The sequence below is a fragment of the Nesoenas mayeri genome (genome assembly GCF_963082525.1).
Source record: "Nesoenas mayeri genome assembly, chromosome: Z".
Classification (NCBI taxonomy): Eukaryota; Metazoa; Chordata; class Aves; order Columbiformes; family Columbidae; genus Nesoenas; species Nesoenas mayeri.
The window spans coordinates 45921204-45939745 of record NC_137542.1 but is presented as its reverse complement, the minus strand read 5'-3'; the positions used below and the strand labels follow the sequence as shown (position 1 = coordinate 45939745).

The window sequence follows — 18542 nt, the reverse complement described above, 5'->3', positions numbered from 1 at the left end:
ACAAACTAAGCAACTTTCACTGCTTATTTCCATTTTACTAAGCTCATCCCTTTCATTAAATTGATAGAAACCACCTTCTCCTTCTATCTGCATTTAAGCAGTCTAGATCTGGTCAATTCAAACTTTAAAATACCTTTGGGGAACTGAAACTGAGCAGCAGCCTGAAATGCTGACAAATGTTGAAGCTTTGAGCACTGTTACTGGCCTTTCAGTTCTTTAGGTATTACATCCATAATTTAAATGTAAAAACCACTGCTGGCTGAATATAGTATTGTATTCTTTCTTATTTGATTTTTATCAGAAGGAGAGGAAAAAAGCCTGAGATGGAAAACAAAGCTGAATTGCTGAAAATCAGATGACACTTAAACTTTTCAGAGCTGAGAATCATAAACTTAATACTGCAACAAAGCTGAAATTTACGCCTATATCAGTGAACATCCATAGAGCATACCATCTAATTTGCAGGTATTAACATGTTCATGAGGCTCTAACAGGCGCAGAGATAGAATCCAGAGGAGCAATACTGTGCTATGCTATCAGAGATGAGTTTATACTGGAAAAATTGAGGCAAGTGAGGTAAGATGTGAAGTAGAGCTCCCTCCCCGCCTCAAATTATTCACTGTTACCGTTTCTAATTTAAGATGAAACAGGAATATTTTATATGCAATACACGATGTTTCATTTGCATTATCCTATAATTTCCTGTACACAGTAGCTCTTCTAAGAAGGAAAAAAATATTAAAATAGTTTATAGCAGTTGGTATATGCTCTCCACTGTAGTGATAAAGTCAACAATACAGCAACAGTTTTCTTTTTAAAATAAAAACCTGTGGATACACAATGTGTGTATGTTCACACATTGTTCCAATGAATTTAAATGTAATTTTCAATGTGTGGCAGGTGTTGTGGAGTTCCAGGGTGTGAGCAGAATCCAGTAAACGGAAACTTCATTTGGTCACCAAAGATCTCACACACATGAAGAACAAGTTACTGCCCTCCTGCTGCAAGTGATAGGACTTTATTTGGCAACAGCTCCGATGAGATTAAGTATTGTCAAACAATACAAAACGTAAAGAGTATAATGAAAAGCATGTGAGGAGCATTTGTGGAAAGCACGATTAAGCATTTAAGACAATTTTCTTGCTTTGTCACTTCTATGCAAGGAACACAACATGAAGCTTTAGACTCTAAATGTGTCTTTGCACAAAATACTATCTTTGTTTACTGCAAAGGTTTTCAAAGAGTAGTTATCTGTTAGAATTTGTCACGGTTATTCATATTATTTTGGTTTAAATACTATAAACATACTATAATGTGTATACAGGGAAGACTGGTGTTCAGTTTAATACTTATTCCTGTATGTAAAAGGAAATCTAAATTAAAAATCTATTTGGTCTAGTTTTGTCTGTTTTGCTACAGACTATGCTTTACATTTCAGCTGAAAAAACATACTGCTTTTATATAGCATCTGCTGTTGGGCCATTTGAAACTAATTTGGCATGACTTTTATAAATAACAGATTTATTATCAGATTTTCTTCACTGATCAAATGTGTTTCAACTCTAGGTCCCAACAATTCTCTTTGTGAGAATAAAATAATGGTTTTTGATGAAAAAATTAAAAGCACTGAGGACTTTATTTCAACTAGTAAGAGTATTAATTGGGTTCATCATCAAAATGTGATAACATGTAAAATATCTTGTTTTGCATGTTAATGCTTCGTAATTGCACAGAGCTTTTCAACTTCAAAGCTCTTTACATGAATTAAGTGGTTGTCCCTGAAGGCCTTAGGCAAAATTTTCTTCGCCTTCAAAAAGAGATTTGCACCAGACAAAGGCTTTGTGAAAACTGTAGGACTGGGCTTTGTTGTTTTAATCTACTGCCATCACATGTAAGATAAAATATTACTACCATATTGCAGATGCAGCAGTGGAAATAGGGGGAAACTGAATGACACTATCCCTGTTCACCTGAAAACTCTCTGCTTCACCTTGGCTGTGGTACATTGAGCAAGTGAGAATCAACGTGAGATCAGTCTTCCAAAGCCATGTCAATGTACCTTTCAATTATTTCTTTAGTTCTCATCCAAACATCATGTTGCCTGAAAGTGCCTCCTATTGCACCACTCCACACACAATGCCTTCACTCGAGCAGTCAGACAGAAAGAAATGCATTTGCTCAAATTCAACCAAAAGCTGTTATCTGGTACTCCACTTTGTTCCATCAAATTGACATTTTAAAAGGTACCTGCTAGAAAGAGGAAGTTTCCTGAAACTCAGAGGCAATGGTTATTCCCTTATGTCAGACAGATCAAAATCTATCATGAATCACCACTCAGCATTTTCAAAATGAATTTTCTTTTCACTGTCTTTTAAACCATTTTACAGGTATGAAACTCCAATAGATGTTTACAAACTATGAACTGAAGCATGAAAAACTTTTCAGCATCCTTTGCCATAATCATATTTTTTTTCCTGAATACAAGTAAGATCAATAAGCACTCTTTTTTGTACTTACCATGTGATTTTTATGCCACTTCACTGGACACAGGGAGTAATATATTGGGTCTTTTTATTGCTCAAGTAGAAAGTGCTCATTACCTATTTATGTTTATATATAGGAAAAAAACAAAGAGTTGTTTCAAGTGGCATACATCACACTGTTGTAGTGGTTGATTTCCTCAAGATGGTCTTCTGGGGTTTTGGTGCAGTTTGTGGAGGCACAGTCGCAGGTCTCGGAGGAGGAAAGCTATTACTGGAACTTAACCCGAACCCTCCATTTTCCAGAGGAAATGGAGGCAGCGGAGGTGGTGGAGGTGGCAGAGGAGGGCACTGATGTGGCAGCTTTCCTGCAACACGGACAGGCTCACTGTGCAAGTGCACCTCCCTGTTTTTAATGTTATACCGAACATCACAGTCAGGGCAATAGCCGTGGTACTGCACTTTTTCACTAAATCGTACCCGTTCTCGTGCTCCTGGCTGAGGACATCGCTCTTTCTCAGGTCTGTGCATCAGAGGCTGCACTGCAACTTTGTCCAAATTACTGTTTGCTATACAGCACATGTCTCCATTTGGGATGCGGTTAGGCCCCATTGGCAAGCCCCCGTTTCGCAGCAGGGTACCATTAGTCTTGACAGGGTTAGCCACAGGAGGCAGCCTTGGAGGCTCGTCACATTTGACAGGTGTCAGCCGTGGTGGAGGTGGTGGTGGATTTGGCTTCCGCAGCACAGTGAGGATGGCAGAGGGGTGAACGGGTGGCTTGATGAGTGGTGCACTGCCCCGCACCTTCACCTTCTCTAAGCTGGAAGCTGTTGTGCTGCTGGAGCTACTGTTGAGCGTGTCCGTTTTGGAACTGTCTGTCATCTCATCCTCGAGCTGCAGGTCAGACGTCAGCGTGTCAATCTGGTCAACCACCTGTGCAAGAGTCAGAGTGAAAATGGTGAGAAAAGCTTGCCCCAGTGAAGGCATAGAAAAACAGAAACACCCTCCACTATCAGTTTTGTCCTACCCAGAACTGAAGCATCCATTTTTTTTTTATCATTGTTTCTTTTTTCTTATCAATAGAATACTCATACTCATACTCATACTCATAGGGATGGCTAGTTTGTTAACTCATCACCTGAATATGAAAAAAATACAACTTGAAACACTCTGGAATGAAATTCCATTTCTTTCCCTCTAGGCTTTACTTGGCAGTATCATTGTAAGTGAACTGTAATCCTTTAATATTATGTTTTGCCCTCCAGTGCAGGAGGAGACTGAATTATTTAACTTTAGCTGCTACATAACAGCTTCTGAATCCAAATCTTCTGCAGAATATCTTTTAACTCTGACCTTTCACACAGTCTAGATTTAAATATGCATTTCTGTATAGATAATATTATATACCTACAATCATAAATTGGGTACACCTTTTCCTTTTTTTTAACATAAATAAGGTACTGAAAAGCAACTGCCCTCTTGTATTAGACTGCAACATTTCCATTTCTGAATATTTTCCATAAGATCTGAGATCCTCTGAAGCAATCCTGAAATAGCATTTGCTGTAAGAAAATAAGAAAAGTAGCTTGGTTTCCAAAGTTACAGGAATTTATCAATTTGTGCACTTTATCCCAAGATTTCCTCTACATCCCGTATTTCTGTGTGTAGTTTCTACAATGTTAGATCTCTTCTAGTCTTCCAGACTCCTTTTTCTGTTCAGTTTTTTAGAGGATATGTAACTGATGGTGCTTTTACTAGGTAGCAAAAATTTGCCTTACAACACTTAAGAGCCCTTCCCAAAAACTGCATTTCACTCAGTACCTGGTTGAACAACTGTAGTTATATTCTATACATAACTAGAACAGACACAACAGGAACTACACACACTCTCTTTATCCAAACTGCTCTTTATCCTTTACATCCTCACATAAAGTTATACATTACATAAAATAATACATAAAGTAATCAACAGCTGAAATGTTACTATCTAATTTTGATACATGAACAGAAGGCGGCTTGTAACACTGCATAGGGTCCTTATGAGAGACCTGTGACACTCTGGAGGGAGAACTGGAGGGGGCACCCAAGTGTATCTGAAATGAAACTACATGCCTCCAGTTGTGCCACTGAATCAATTCTTCTTACCCCTTTGAGACTTTTATTTCTACTTCCTGCTTAAAATAATTTGGTCCTAATACTATTGATTTCAAAGTAAGTCTATTTTAGAGCAGTATAAGCCATATGTTAACTGTAAAAAAAAAAAAATCATTACTGAAGGCAGCAACTCTTTATTCAGTCAAACCAGTAACTCACTTACGTGCCCAGTGGTAAACAGTAAATAATGAAAGCAAAACCACCATAAAATGAAAGAGCACTTTAACCTCCACTGTGCATACAGAAGCTAACAGTTGTGTAATATAAAATTTATAAAAATTCATAAGCAAGAATTGAGCTCAGTGCTTTCCTTCTTCTGAAACCAGCGAATATGCAGATATAACCATGATTCAGAAAGAGAGCTTTCAAACATCTTTGAAAAAAAACCAAAAATACTCATTTATTTGCTAAGAATAAAGACAAATTACACCCTCAAAAGACAGACATTAATTCACTCAAATAATCAGGATTTAAAGTATTAGCCTAGAAGTCAAAAGGTACAGTTGAACTCTGGTAACTGTCAGATCCCAAACATCTCCCACATGACCACTCTTGGAAATTTCAGAAGAAAGGCAGATAAACCACATCTGTAGTAAAATGACCCAAAATTCATTGGAGGAAAGACAGTTTACAAGAAAAAGAATTCACAGAACTAACTTTATCACTTTACTTTACTTAGGTAAACCAAGGCAGAGAGAACTTCTCAAAATGAAACAGTGAATCTAAAGGTACAAGGAAAATACAGTCATGTTCTGGGCACTAAGCCTGAAATTCACACACCCCTCTGCAAGTTTAGCATGGATTTGTGTAAATATTAGGGACTCCCTAAATATGGCTAAATACACTATTGAATCTTCTCCTGGAATCCAATATGTAATCTTTCAATAACCTGTAACAGCTACAGAAGGGATTGATGCAACAGAAACCAAACAAATCCATTGGCAAGTAAAGAAACAAAAAAGACCCTGATAAACAGCCGCAGGCAAGAGAGAAAGGAAAGGTATATCCATAAGAATGCTTAAGACAGGAGTACTGGATAGTGTGTACATGTGACAGTACCTTGCCCTATATTGCACTATTAGACAATACTAAGTTACAATACTTGGTTGATTCACATTGCTTAATAAGAGCTATATTAAAATGCCAAGAATAAGAATTGGTTTGTTTTTCAATTGGATATTCCCAACAAAAACAAATTTTCGTTTTCCTCCATTGTTTACCATGATAGCTCCCTCAAAGTGTACCTGTAATTGTACAGGACCTTGGAAATCAACATCACACATGTGAGGAAAAAACCAGCCATGGACTGCTGATGTGGTTATTGCAAAATTAGCTATGGATAAATCTCATGGAATTTACCCAAATAACATAGTAAATCTTCCTTACCTTAGTAAAATTCACTCATAATTTCACTCATAATACCAAATTCCTAATGAAGAAAATAATAAAAATGCATTTCAATTTTAAGACATACATAAAATTCTAATAATTTTATATATTTTTTCAGTAGAGCCAGTCACAAAGGATGGCTTCTTTGCTTTATGTCTCATCCACAACACAGATTGACCTTGTTCCACACTGTACAAAGTACAGTGTAGTCCATGCAATGTAATCCTAGAGAAATAAAATGTGGTGGTTATTGAGACAGAAACATTAAAGGTGATATTCCACTGGCAGTGTGATGATACATTGTAACTATGCAGCACACGTGTATCACAAAATGGCAGATGTCGGTGATGAGAAAATTTGCATCCATTCAGACTGTTCTGACAGTGCAAAAATTTTCTCAAGAGTAACAGGAAAATCTGTTATTAACTGGTCTTGAAATTAAATGAGTTTATCTTTTGCCCTCTGGGCAAATATATATATAGTACACATCAGATTTATTTTTTTTGTCACCTACCTATTAGTAAAACAAAATCAGCATGAAATAGCTCTGACATAACAACAGAGTTTAATCTGTCCAGATTGATTCCCACCATAAACTGTGATTCTGTTTACTGCTATTTCTTTTTTGTTTGTTTGTTTTCATCCCAGAAGGAAAAAATCAAATAAGATGAAAACACAACAGAGAACTGGTGACTGACACAGAGAAACTTACGTACTTAAAAAACAAAACAAAACAAGCAAAAACTGGTTGAAAAAATAGCCTCCATTTCACAACACGCTTCCTATGAAAGTAAGAAAATAATACTGAGAAACAAAAAAGCTGCTCTATTTGTGCAGCATCTGTCCATTTTTAGTTCTGGAATAAAACAGGACTTGATTCACATGTACAAGCATGGGGGAAACATTCTTTTATAGCCTGAGGAACTCCTTAGCCATTAAGCCGATTTGAGCTCTGCAGAGACACCCACCTCTCCCCTGGCAGTGATATCCTGAGGTTTCAAGCTCTGTAGGATCTGGTGTGACACTCCTGAATGAATCAGGAAATCAGATAATCCCTAACCCCCTTCTGAGTTGTTACTGGACGACAACATTAGGTGCCCAGTGGGGATGGAGTTGGATTTCTCTAGCTGACCCCAAGAAATTAACCAAAGTCTGTTAATACCTGTACAGAGTCAAAATATTTTATGCTGAAATCTAAATTGTTCAAGTCAAATCTCTCCTTATAGTATCATTTTATCCTTAGAAATATGTGTGGAGCTTTTCTGTCATTATTATTATTGCTATAATTGTTTTTGTTAGTAGTAGTATTTTGTTTGTTTTTATTTTGACAAAAATGAGGTATCTATCTTTACCCCACAATGAGCTGAAAAAATAAATTGTTTGGATAAACCAAATTTGATGTAGATATTATGTTTATCCTTCACCACAAGTTTACTGATTGAAAATTATTTTCTATTTTCCTATTAATTTATTTTTTTATGTAGTCACTCAAGCTTTTCTTTCCAGTAATACTTAAACTAGGCAGAAGATCAACAAGAACGGCATTTATAAAACATGTACATAATAATTTATAATCACCATTTAGAATCAGCAATCAATTGATGTGAATTAAATCTCATCTCAAAACAGCAGGGGTATGTTAAAAAATCAACACTATATAACAGCAATTTATAAAAAAAAAAAATCAACAAAAGTACAACTCAAGCTATGATTCACAATTATTTTGCTTTTTCATGTTCTTTTGAGTTTTTACATAGACACTCATTTGGGGAAAAAAAAAAATAATCATTCAAATTAGGAAACAAGTACTCAAATGCACCAGTGCTTCTAAAACACTTAAGTCAGAAGGGCTGACTAACTCACCTTGTAAGCTTCCTCCTTGTTGAGTACCTAACTACAATAACAGCTTCAAGAAAAAAAAAAAATAGTGTTGCACGACAGTAGGAAGACCAGAGATCTTCTGTGAAGCAAATGAATACTATTGCTGTTGAGTTCTTCCTAACTTTTATACTTTAAGATACATTTTTAAACTTTTTTTTCTTTAAATCACTATTTCAAAAGGTTTTCTCAAGATGGCTAAACTAATAAATTGAATATTAAAAGAGTGTAGAAATATATAATTGAAAAGATAGTATAAAGTAATCAGGGATACGTTCCTCATACCAGCAAAATCCAGATCTTTATGAAGATGCTTGAGATGTTTTACAGACGAGCAAAATAATACATTTCTCTCTGCTTCAAGAGTTTTCAGGTTTGTATTGGACTCAAAAAACTAAAGAATGAGAACCAAATGAAGCCAAAAGGAAAATTACAGGTCTGTGATTAAATCTCAATTTGTTCTTAATTTTGTTAGATAATTTTAATGTTATTTTTCTGCTAAATAAATGCTATGAATAATATCCACCAAAGAAGTACAAATAAAAACCACAATAAGAAATCACTAGAAGCTCATCAAATAGGATACGTGGAAGTGAAAAGTCCATATTCCAGAGAGGACACAAATGAAATAAAGAACCTGTGCAGGAGCAGATAAACAGCCACCAGGAAGAAGAAAAGTAAACATGAAGTAACCAAGGATTGCTTCAGGCTGACAAATAGCCAGGTAGTAGTTACTAAGAGCAAGCAATGAGGCAAGATCACTAGATGTTGAAATGGGACTGCAAAATAAATTAGTGATTCCATTCTGTATATATTTAAGTAATACACATGGGAGTTGAAGAAACCAAAGTGATTCAGTGGATGAATGTTGTAAAATATGATACCCAGGAGTAAAAAAACAGTGTAAAAGAAGCTAGGAAAGAAAAGCCATGTAAGAATACATCTAATAAAGAGCTGAAAAATATTTGAGTTAATGGCTAAAGTTCTATGAGCATTTATGAGAAAGACTGCTTGCAGAAGTTTATACATGCAACTTTAAAATTTATGCAATATGTAAGATCAATAGTAACATTACATGGCTTTTTATTCCTGCTTCACTAAGATTAAACCTGAACATAATTTGTGTGACACTTGTAAGACAGAACCATAAGTAAACTGAGACAGAAGATTACGGTTTGGAGACAACTTTCCTCCCTGTTTTCTCGCTCTGGAAGTCCACAGCACATTAAACTGTTAGAGAAAATTTAAATCTCCTTGTTGTAGACAGAAGTAAGATTAGGTTATCTACTACTCAAAAAAAAATCCTTCCCAATGTGCATTCAGACTCAGAAATTCTGTGCTTCAACCATCAGTGTACGGAGAAGGCATCAGTACTGTCCAAATAAGGAGGTCAAAATGACATAAATACTACTCACTCACTAAAACAAATTAAAAAATTCAAAAAACAAAGGGGAAGACACTAAAGTTGCAAACAATTTGCAAAGCAAAGATATCCTACAATTATCCCCATTCCTCAGTGTTAGCAAACCCTTATATTAAATTGCTTAAAAATATAGAGCTATCAGAAAAGTATAGCTTTTCCACTGAGTTTAAACTGTAGTCCCTGTTTAAAGCAACTGAGAATCTTGTCCAATAAAATGTCTTATGATTATCAAAAGCAGTTTATGCTGGCTAATATTTCCGTGTTTGAGTTGTTTTTACAAGTTTCGTCTGTTTTTTACCTCCTCTGCTAAGGCACTTTCGTAGGTGAATATTCTAAGTCTATTAGACTGATACTCAAACCTCCATATTTCTTACTGGATGCCAGGATCTCATTATAAGAATCTAACTTGGCAGTAACACTAAACATGACACAGAAAGTAACAGTTTCTTTTACTTCTTAATTGTATCCTTAAACTTGTCTGAAAATAGCGTCTAGAATTAGTTACAAACACTTTTTGCAGTGTTTCTCAGTGTGTGATTATGCGATACACATCCACAAACGCATATGTAACCTACTGAGAGTTTCATTATCTCCTCACAATAAATCTTTCACCAGGTTTGTCTTTTCTCCAGTTTAAAGGCAGCAGAAAACAAGGCACTAAAGTACTGATATTCAATGAATATATAAACCACTAGCTGCACTCAATCTACCACAGACAATTGTGCTTTTTTGCAACCATTGAATAAAGAACCAAATTGCTTTTCTGAAAGAAAAGTAATATACTCTTAAAGATTCATAAACTTGTAAGTTCACAGAACTCCAGCATTATGATTTTTCCTAAGAAGTCCAGCCATTTTCACTGTTACATAAGTTTTTCAAAGTTTCATATGGATTTATAAGTAAGATTTCTTTTTCAGAATGACTTGCTTCTCTACAGGCTAGCTCCTCCCCCAAAAAAGCTGCATCAGCAAAATGGAAATGGTACATAGCTGTGATATTACTTCTGAGATGGAATATTTATAATCTATACATTACTGTTTAGTTCTACACCACAGCAGTATGCAGCTGCGAGATTTAACAGTTTGTTGGAAGTTTTCTAGAAAACAGACAGTTACCAGCAGTTACTGATCTGGATTGTAAATCAATCAAAATCAAGTTAGGTCATGAGACTAGCACAAGTTTTTGCTTTCTTACTTGGACCTAAAAAAAATTACTGGGGAAGGAACAAAATTAGGTGGTATTCTTTAATTTTAAAGAAGTGCAATAAAAATGTCTTAATTCCATTATTTTTGAAGCAATTCCAAAAACTTGTGAAATTTGACATGGATAAATTTTGCACTGTACATGCAAAAATTAACTATGTAACAAACCAGAAGAAGCAGCATGTAACTAACAATATAATAGCAATCAGTTCTATCACAAAGAGGCCATTCTTGTATTTAAGTAAGGCACTGACAAATGTGCTATGTCAGTAGCTCTAATATCTTATAATTGCATCTCTAATCCTACCAGAAATTGTTAGCTTTCTATAATTACTACAGGAAACTTTAAGACCAGCAGTCAAACTATGTACCTTCCCATCAACTCGATACAACTTAGGACATAAATGAAGCTTTTTCCCCACCAAGTCTTTGCCTGTAAAACCTGAACCACCACAGAGCTGAAAACAAACAGAAGGGAGATCCCTACAAACAGTGAGAGGGCCAGTACAGTTTAATCTGCATAACATTAGAATAAGACCCTTTTCTCAGGGCATTATATTTCAGCATCAGCCATATCTTTTGCATTTGCCACAGCTCACTTCTTTACGCTGTGTGTAGATCACCCTCCGCCCCCCTGCCATCCCCAGTGAATATAGCTTCCCAGTCAAAGAGAAATGGAATCAAATTTAGACTAGAAACAAGTTTATATAGTTGTGTAATCCAAAAAATTGCAAATAGAAACCAAAAGAGCTGTAGCAGGAAAGATAAGTGGTCTACTTAGTACAATATTATGAAAAATTACAACAAAGCAGGTGCTTGTGCAAAAACACAAGAATAGAAAAGACACAGAAATATTTCTGCAGAATCTTATACCAGTCTAAATAATTTTAATCTCAAGGACCTCTTAACAGATTTTGATTTAAGTAGATCTTGACCTATTTCTCTACTATGAACATGCCTGTTTCTGCTTGAACCCACATAAAAGCTTTTAGCATCTGCAATATCCTACAGTTTCCCACCTTTATTACATGGACATGCCACCCACTTCTCTTTTGCTTGAGAAAAAAACACAGAAGCTTTTATAGACAAAGTGTTCCATGGACTTGCATGATACTTAATTCTGTAGCTATTTTGTAAAACCACAGCTATGTAACAAGCCCTCTCAATCTTGTAGAACAAAGAGTAATAGCCCTACACAAGGAAACAAAAGAATCAAACAGCTGGCTACACCAGCAGTCCTTCTGCTACCACTAATAAGTTATAATAAATTTTTACTGTGTATCCAACAGAATCTTTGTATCTGAAGCTGTATTAATAAATAATATTGACACTTTATGGTGAGATATTCTAGAATAGCACTAGGAATTAATCCAATACTTCAGCTAATACACACTTCCAGGCAGGTTCGAAGTTGAGCTTTCAGGGGATGATTCTTACAGTAGCATCTCAGATAGTTCAGTCACGCACCCTGCAGCACCAACAAAAGGCAAGGTTACTGTGAGACCTGTCACAATACTACGCAAACTTACACACCTCACAACTACATACATAAAAAAACCCCACAACCACATGCAGTTGTTCTTTCCACCAGAAAGGCTTATTTTTCTCGAAGGAATTGAAAAAGAAATAGAAAAGGCAGTATGCTGCTCTCTGTGTTCCCTTTTAAGAACTTAACATAGCCATGGTAAATCCTCTGCGTACCCTTTTGGATGAAGTTTGCTAGGGAAACTGCTTGGAAGATCAGAGAGAAACAAAGGCAGGTATGTGGTGTGAAGAACAGTACAGTTACAGTTCCTGTCACACACAAAAGAACTTTGATAAAATTATTATAAACAAAACCACGAGAAATAAAAACCAATGAACCAACAAAAAAAAAATCCCTTTCTAGAAAAGCAAGTGCAAAGAATATTTGTAACAAGAAAATAGCTGCTCTGAAATATTGACTGAACTAAGTCAGCATTCTTCATGAACGGTAACAGAATTTCACACTTCCAGTGAAATACTCATATCATCTTGCATTTGGCAATATAGGAAAGTAATTAATTTCACAACAGTAAAGAGGAATAATTCTGTTTTAATGTCACATCTAGAGACTCAGAGAAACGACACTTGTCTTAACTCTGGTAAGGGAGTGCAATGATTTCATACATAGCTCATTACCCAGGCTGAAAGACAAACTGTAAGAAGTCTCACCTTGAGTTATCAGCCATGACTTTCCTTTGCTCCACTCTTTATCCATATGGAGGCAGTTCCCAAAACTATGTAAGCATAGCAAATCAATCCACATACTTGAAATAATATGTAGGAGACATATCTCTCTGAGCAGCAGTGTTACTGAGAATTGTTCAAGACCAGATCCCAACAAATCTGGAACAGCTCATTCTGAACATCAACAAAAGGCTCACAACTAAATAAAAAGGTTTTTAAATACTGGAGAAATGAATTAGAACTAGATAATAAAATATAAAGAAAATTTAATTTCATATGACTCATAAAGAAAACTGCTATTTAACAGGAAATCAGCAATTTTCCCTTTACTGTTACACTGATGTCAATTATACTTTTTTATTATTATTTTATATGTACTCTTCCGAGTTTAGGTTTGACAGTGTAGATATAGCCTGCGTGAATAATCAAGTTTGTGAAAGTACTGGAAAAATTCTCATTGTCATTTTAGGGACACTGAAATCTACTTTTTATGCTGTCTCTGAATATGGCAATATAAGACTATAGTAAGGAGAATGTCCAACTACATTATTCTTTGGTTTTCATACACTTTCTCCCAAATTTGTGGAATTACAAATTACATTTTTGAAAACACAAAGACCACAGACCTCTATTCTTATGCTATTAGATAAGAAAACACAAAACATTGAAAAGGATTAAGATGGACATGGTACGTACACACTATTTCCACATACATAATTTTTTAATTCATTGGCACAAATCAAGAAACTTAGAAGACAAACTGCTAATCAACATTCAATGCTTAAATGCACATGTAAATACAAGTAAAAATGCTTTCCTGTAGAAAACTCAAGAGAATTGATGTGGAACTCTTGTGTACATGTTTCAGTACTACTCTCTGTCAGTGGACCTCTTTTATTTAATATAATGAGGCCAGAGAATACCACAGCTGTGAGACTTCAGTGTGTCTTCTGAATCAGAAGTACCTTCCTAAATCAGCATTTTAGAAGCTGCAGCTTACTACTGCTTTTCTCTCTCAAAACAGGTAACACAATTGAAAATAGATATATGCTGACAAAAACTAAGGAATGGCTAATCTGTGCATTCTCATTATTTATAGTGTTTTCTAAATAAAAATGTTATGCTAGCTGAAAATGCAGCACCATAAAATGTTGCAGATTTTAGTCCCTACATAACAACTTCGGCTACAAACATTGGCTCATAATGACTACAAATACAGTGATTTGCCTAATCACAGATAATGTTAATTTAAATGAATGCTAAGTATTTGTCTAAGCTCTTAACTATTAATATGAACAGCATGTAGGAGTTCCTTAAAGTATGTGTATCCCCAAACTATTAATGCTCACCATGGAAACTGAAAGTTGCCCTGTAGGATTAAAAAATTTTAAAAGTTCAAGCAATCACATAGTTTCCTAGGTACTCTTCAGATACATTAATAACAGCTATTGTGAACAAACAAACAAATAACTTGTAACATTATAGCTCTGAAAAATAATTTAAAATATGTAGCACATGAAAAAGAATTTTCTGAGAACTTCGTAAACAACTCTATTACTATTCTTTTGTGTTAATTCCAGTCTTAAGCACTAGGTATGCTTCTTCAATTTTACATCAACCACTAGGCAGAATATTAATTGTCACCCTTCCTTTTCCTCTGACAGTGTAACAGAGACTCCAGAAATGAATGTTTAACATCCTTCTGTTCCAAAACCAAAAAGACATTCCCCAAGAACAGCCAATATATCTTTTGGGAGACTATATGTTCAGCTGGTGGATTTTTTGACTGAAAGGATTTTATTAGTGAAATACTACTCTGAGTCTAGATGGCCTCCATATTTTAATATTTCTGCACCATTTCTGTTACAGCTCCAAAGCCACATTTAAGCCCAAGTGAAATTGTGCAAAGAATTTACATTAATCTGAAAGTACTGATTCCAAGCCTGTTGGACACTTATTAAATTACAGTTTCGACAGAGCTGAACTGAACTGGAGGATTTAGCTTAGTTGACACATTTCAGACTAGTTTCTTTTGGCTTCAAAACATGACCTCAAATTTCGCAAGCCATTAAATTTCATTCTAATTAAAAGTTTGAACAAATCCAAAGTTCAAAGCAAATTTTAGATTAAGAAACAGCATCGTCTGCTTTTTACAGTGAAAACATACTAATACAGTAGGATTTTTTTCTTCAGATATACCTGTAATACTCTTTCTATTGATATGGTTTATTTGAAAGGAAGAGCTTCTGTCCATGCAATGGGTTAAAGTGTCTGGCTGGATAAAAAAACCCCTGTTCTTGATAATGATGATTATTATTAAAAAGTTGAATAACTTGTTCATCTGAGACCTCTAAAAATGGGTTAGATGTATTGTCCCTCTTGCGCTCCCAATGAGCTGCCAGCAACATCTGGAACTAAGTGTAATGTAGACACTGTTTCAAGAATAATAGAACAAAAAAGATGTGTAGTATTGACCCTATTGAAGGCTTCTTGGGACTTAATTTGAATTTTTCCATCTAGTTGTAGTGGCAGAATACATGACAGGAGATAGTCCATGGTGAGCTTACACTATTAATAAATAATAGTAATGAATCAGCTAAACCCTTCTACTAAAGAAAGTAATTGCTATGAACCATGCAGGTTTGAAATGAATACTTGGTTGCCTTTTAATTATTGCTCCAAGTTAAATGACTTCTGTTCACAATGCATCACAACATATTTAAAGACTTTAATTAAAAAGTTATAGAATATTCTATCTTAATATTTATGGATAACATTTTTTTCATATTCTTTCAAATAAAATTATACATGTCCATAAGGGAAATAATGAAAGTAAGTTTTATCTCATCTTTGGTTCTGTATACATTATGTATGTCAAAATGCTCTAAAAGTTCATTGAGTCTCAGCTTTCCATGGCTTTGACCTCAACTACATTTTAAATTCAATATGCTGAGTATCTGAATAAAGACAAAAACAAAACAGTCTTCTCAACATTTTGTTCCCTTAGGCAGATATATAACTCTGACCTCTTCAAGTTATAAGTACAATTTATATGTATTTTAAACAGTGAATGAGAGCAAACTGTAGCTGAGGATTTTTTAAGTAAATAATATAATTAAATGATTTTGCAATAATTACAGTATTCCCATCAGCATAATATGAATATTGCCGAGACAGCTATTTAAAAAAATTCAAAGTAAATAATGTAATCTAATGTTACACGTTTACATAGATGTTTGCTTACTGTACAGTTCAAGTTGAATTTAATCAAAATCACTTATTTCAGAGCTTGAAATAAAGCTTTCTTTCTGTCTTCCAGTAAAAACAAAACAAAACAAAACAAGGAAGTCTTCTGTTTCCAAATCTTGTACTATTAATCACCCTAACGGGAAAACAAAAACAAAAACAAAAACAAAACAAAAACAAACAAACAAACAAAAAAAAACAACCAAACAAACAAACAAAAAAAACAAACACCAACAAACAGGAAATTTGTAGCTCCGGTATTTCCAGTACTTTCGAAGGAGGTAATTGTTTCAGAGTGTGCCAAAACACAATACTGTGGATGTTTTTCAAGCAACAAGTGATAAATTTTTGTCCTTTTAAGACCATTAGCTCATGTTTTTGGCACTATTACATGCTGTTCTAGTTTTATTTCTAGTTAAACATCAGGTAGGTTATAACATAAGAAACAGAAAGTTTTTCCTTGCTTTTGCACAAGATGCAAAGAAGCTTGGCCTATTATGCCTGTAACATATCTAAACTCCCAGCAACACACAACTTTCAAAAGATAATCTGGCTATCTGACATGGTATGTGGTGGTGCATTCAGTACCATGACAGTGTATTTTTACTGCTTGTGGTCCAGTCCCTCTCCTGTGTACTTAGTTCAGATGTCTCTGCATCTGCGGCATAGGTTTCCCTTGGGTTAAGTTAATTTTGCTATTTTTAACGTAAGACAGAGACACGACTTATCAGAAGTATTAGTTAAAGGCTGAAGGTGAAATCTGAGAGGTGTGTTTCCCTCAGTAAGTTAATAGTTGCATTTCAACAGGAAACTGCAGTTATAGACTACATTGATGCACAGAATAGAACAACATTTCCAAACAGATTTGCAGAACACACTGGTTTGCAGGATGGGGGAGCAACCCCCTGCCTCAGTCATGCAGGGTAGCAAACTGTAGTTAAGATACAGCAAAGCTACTCCAAATTTTCAACCAAATATAAGGTCAAAATGATTCACTCCTTGAAACAAATTGTTGAGAATTAGTCTTGGAAGCTTTGTTCTGGTTTTTGGTTTCCCTATAGAAGCATTTTCAGTTGAGTTACGTTGTTAACAAAAAAGCTATGCAATAGTTATATTAAAGTTATGTATATTAATAATTACTTCTGTATTTACTATGTCAATATGAGGAAAATCTGATTCAAACTCCATGGAGAGACGAGATAAAAAAATAAGTCTTCTGTGTTTGCTGGACCTTCCTTTTGCATTGTCTTCTGGAATTTACAAGACATGAATACTTTTTTTTTTTTTTTTTTTTTTTTTTTTTTTTTTTTTTAGTAAATATAACAGGCAAGCAGCACAGCTTCTACTCTGGTTAATTATGCAATCCTTCAAGTACAAAATAATTTATTTGATTGCCACCCACATTACTAATCCACTTTGAAGAGTCCTCACATCCTGTCCTTAAAATTCCCAATCCCTTTCTGATAATTGCAGTACTTGTGGCAGCAGGAATGAAATGTTTTGTACCTATTGTGTTGAAGCAGTCCTTAGATGTAAATAGTGGAATTTTTCCAGTGCTGCTGGCAGGATGCACAGAGAAGCACTAGGAAGAAAGACGATGTGCCGGCTTCTGCTGCTATCCTGTGGAGGTCATCTTGGTTTGCTTTATTTCAACTAAAAATGCAGTGCTACTGTTCAACAAAATATGGCCAGAGTGAAAAAAAGAGGTTACATACAACAGTTCTTGTATATGCATTAACATTTTATCACAAATCTCATCTGTTATATACAACATAATCAATTATCACTGAAGAAATAATATTTTTATTTTCTGGGCTACTAGTGAAAGGATAATTATATAATTAAGCTTTACATCTCTAATTCATACTTTGATACTAAGACCTAGAATGTTAGAGTCAAGGTTTGCCCACTTAGCAATGCAAACATACGATGCAAATGTAGATACTTTGGCTTCACACTCATAAAACAGGCCTGTAAACCAAGGTAAAGAGAATATATGCCTTACACAAGAAAGTGCTGCAAACCCAGTCAAAAATATAATCTGTACTTGAAAAATAAAGCAATTCTGAAACATTTAAAGAAAAAGCAAGGTCTGCAAATTATTTTAAAGTTTTAAATGAAAATAATTTAAACCCTTGTGGAATTAAATTTATTAAATTAGTTTAGTACTATGTACTAAATATAGCTATTTAATATCTGTGTCTAACTTCATTGTTTATTTCTGTGTAGTGTGATAATGATACACACCAACGACCTTCTTAACAGAACATACTACAGAAAATGTCAGGAGATAAAAACACACAACCTGAATGTATGAACAAGGATCATAGTTGCTGCTACTATTCCTATCATCAGAACAGTTAAGACAAAAGCAGCTCTGCAAAACATCACAAAGATTTTTAGATGTTCAAGTCTTCCCCAACTCTTCTCTCTTCTTTTATATACATTATTATACAAGTATTGTTAAATGAATATATGCAATATTATATGCATATTTTACACCTGCCATTAAATATTTATAATGTGTCTGGTTAACCCGGTGATCACCGTATTTTGTTCTTT

General features: G+C 34.8%; 1 protein-coding gene across 1 annotated transcript in view; it reads right to left on the bottom strand.

Moving 5' to 3' along the window:
* Positions 1 to 2654: 2654 nt before the first annotated feature.
* The window catches only part of PRR16 (proline rich 16), a gene marked incomplete at both ends in the record, with an annotated part of 101426 nt that continues 85538 nt past the window's right edge, over positions 2655 to 18542 (bottom strand). Inside the window, one exon of the mRNA XM_080362785.1 lies at positions 2655 to 3413. Within this exon, the coding sequence (XP_080218911.1) occupies positions 2655 to 3413 (759 nt within the window). The remainder of the gene's footprint in view (positions 3414 to 18542) is intronic.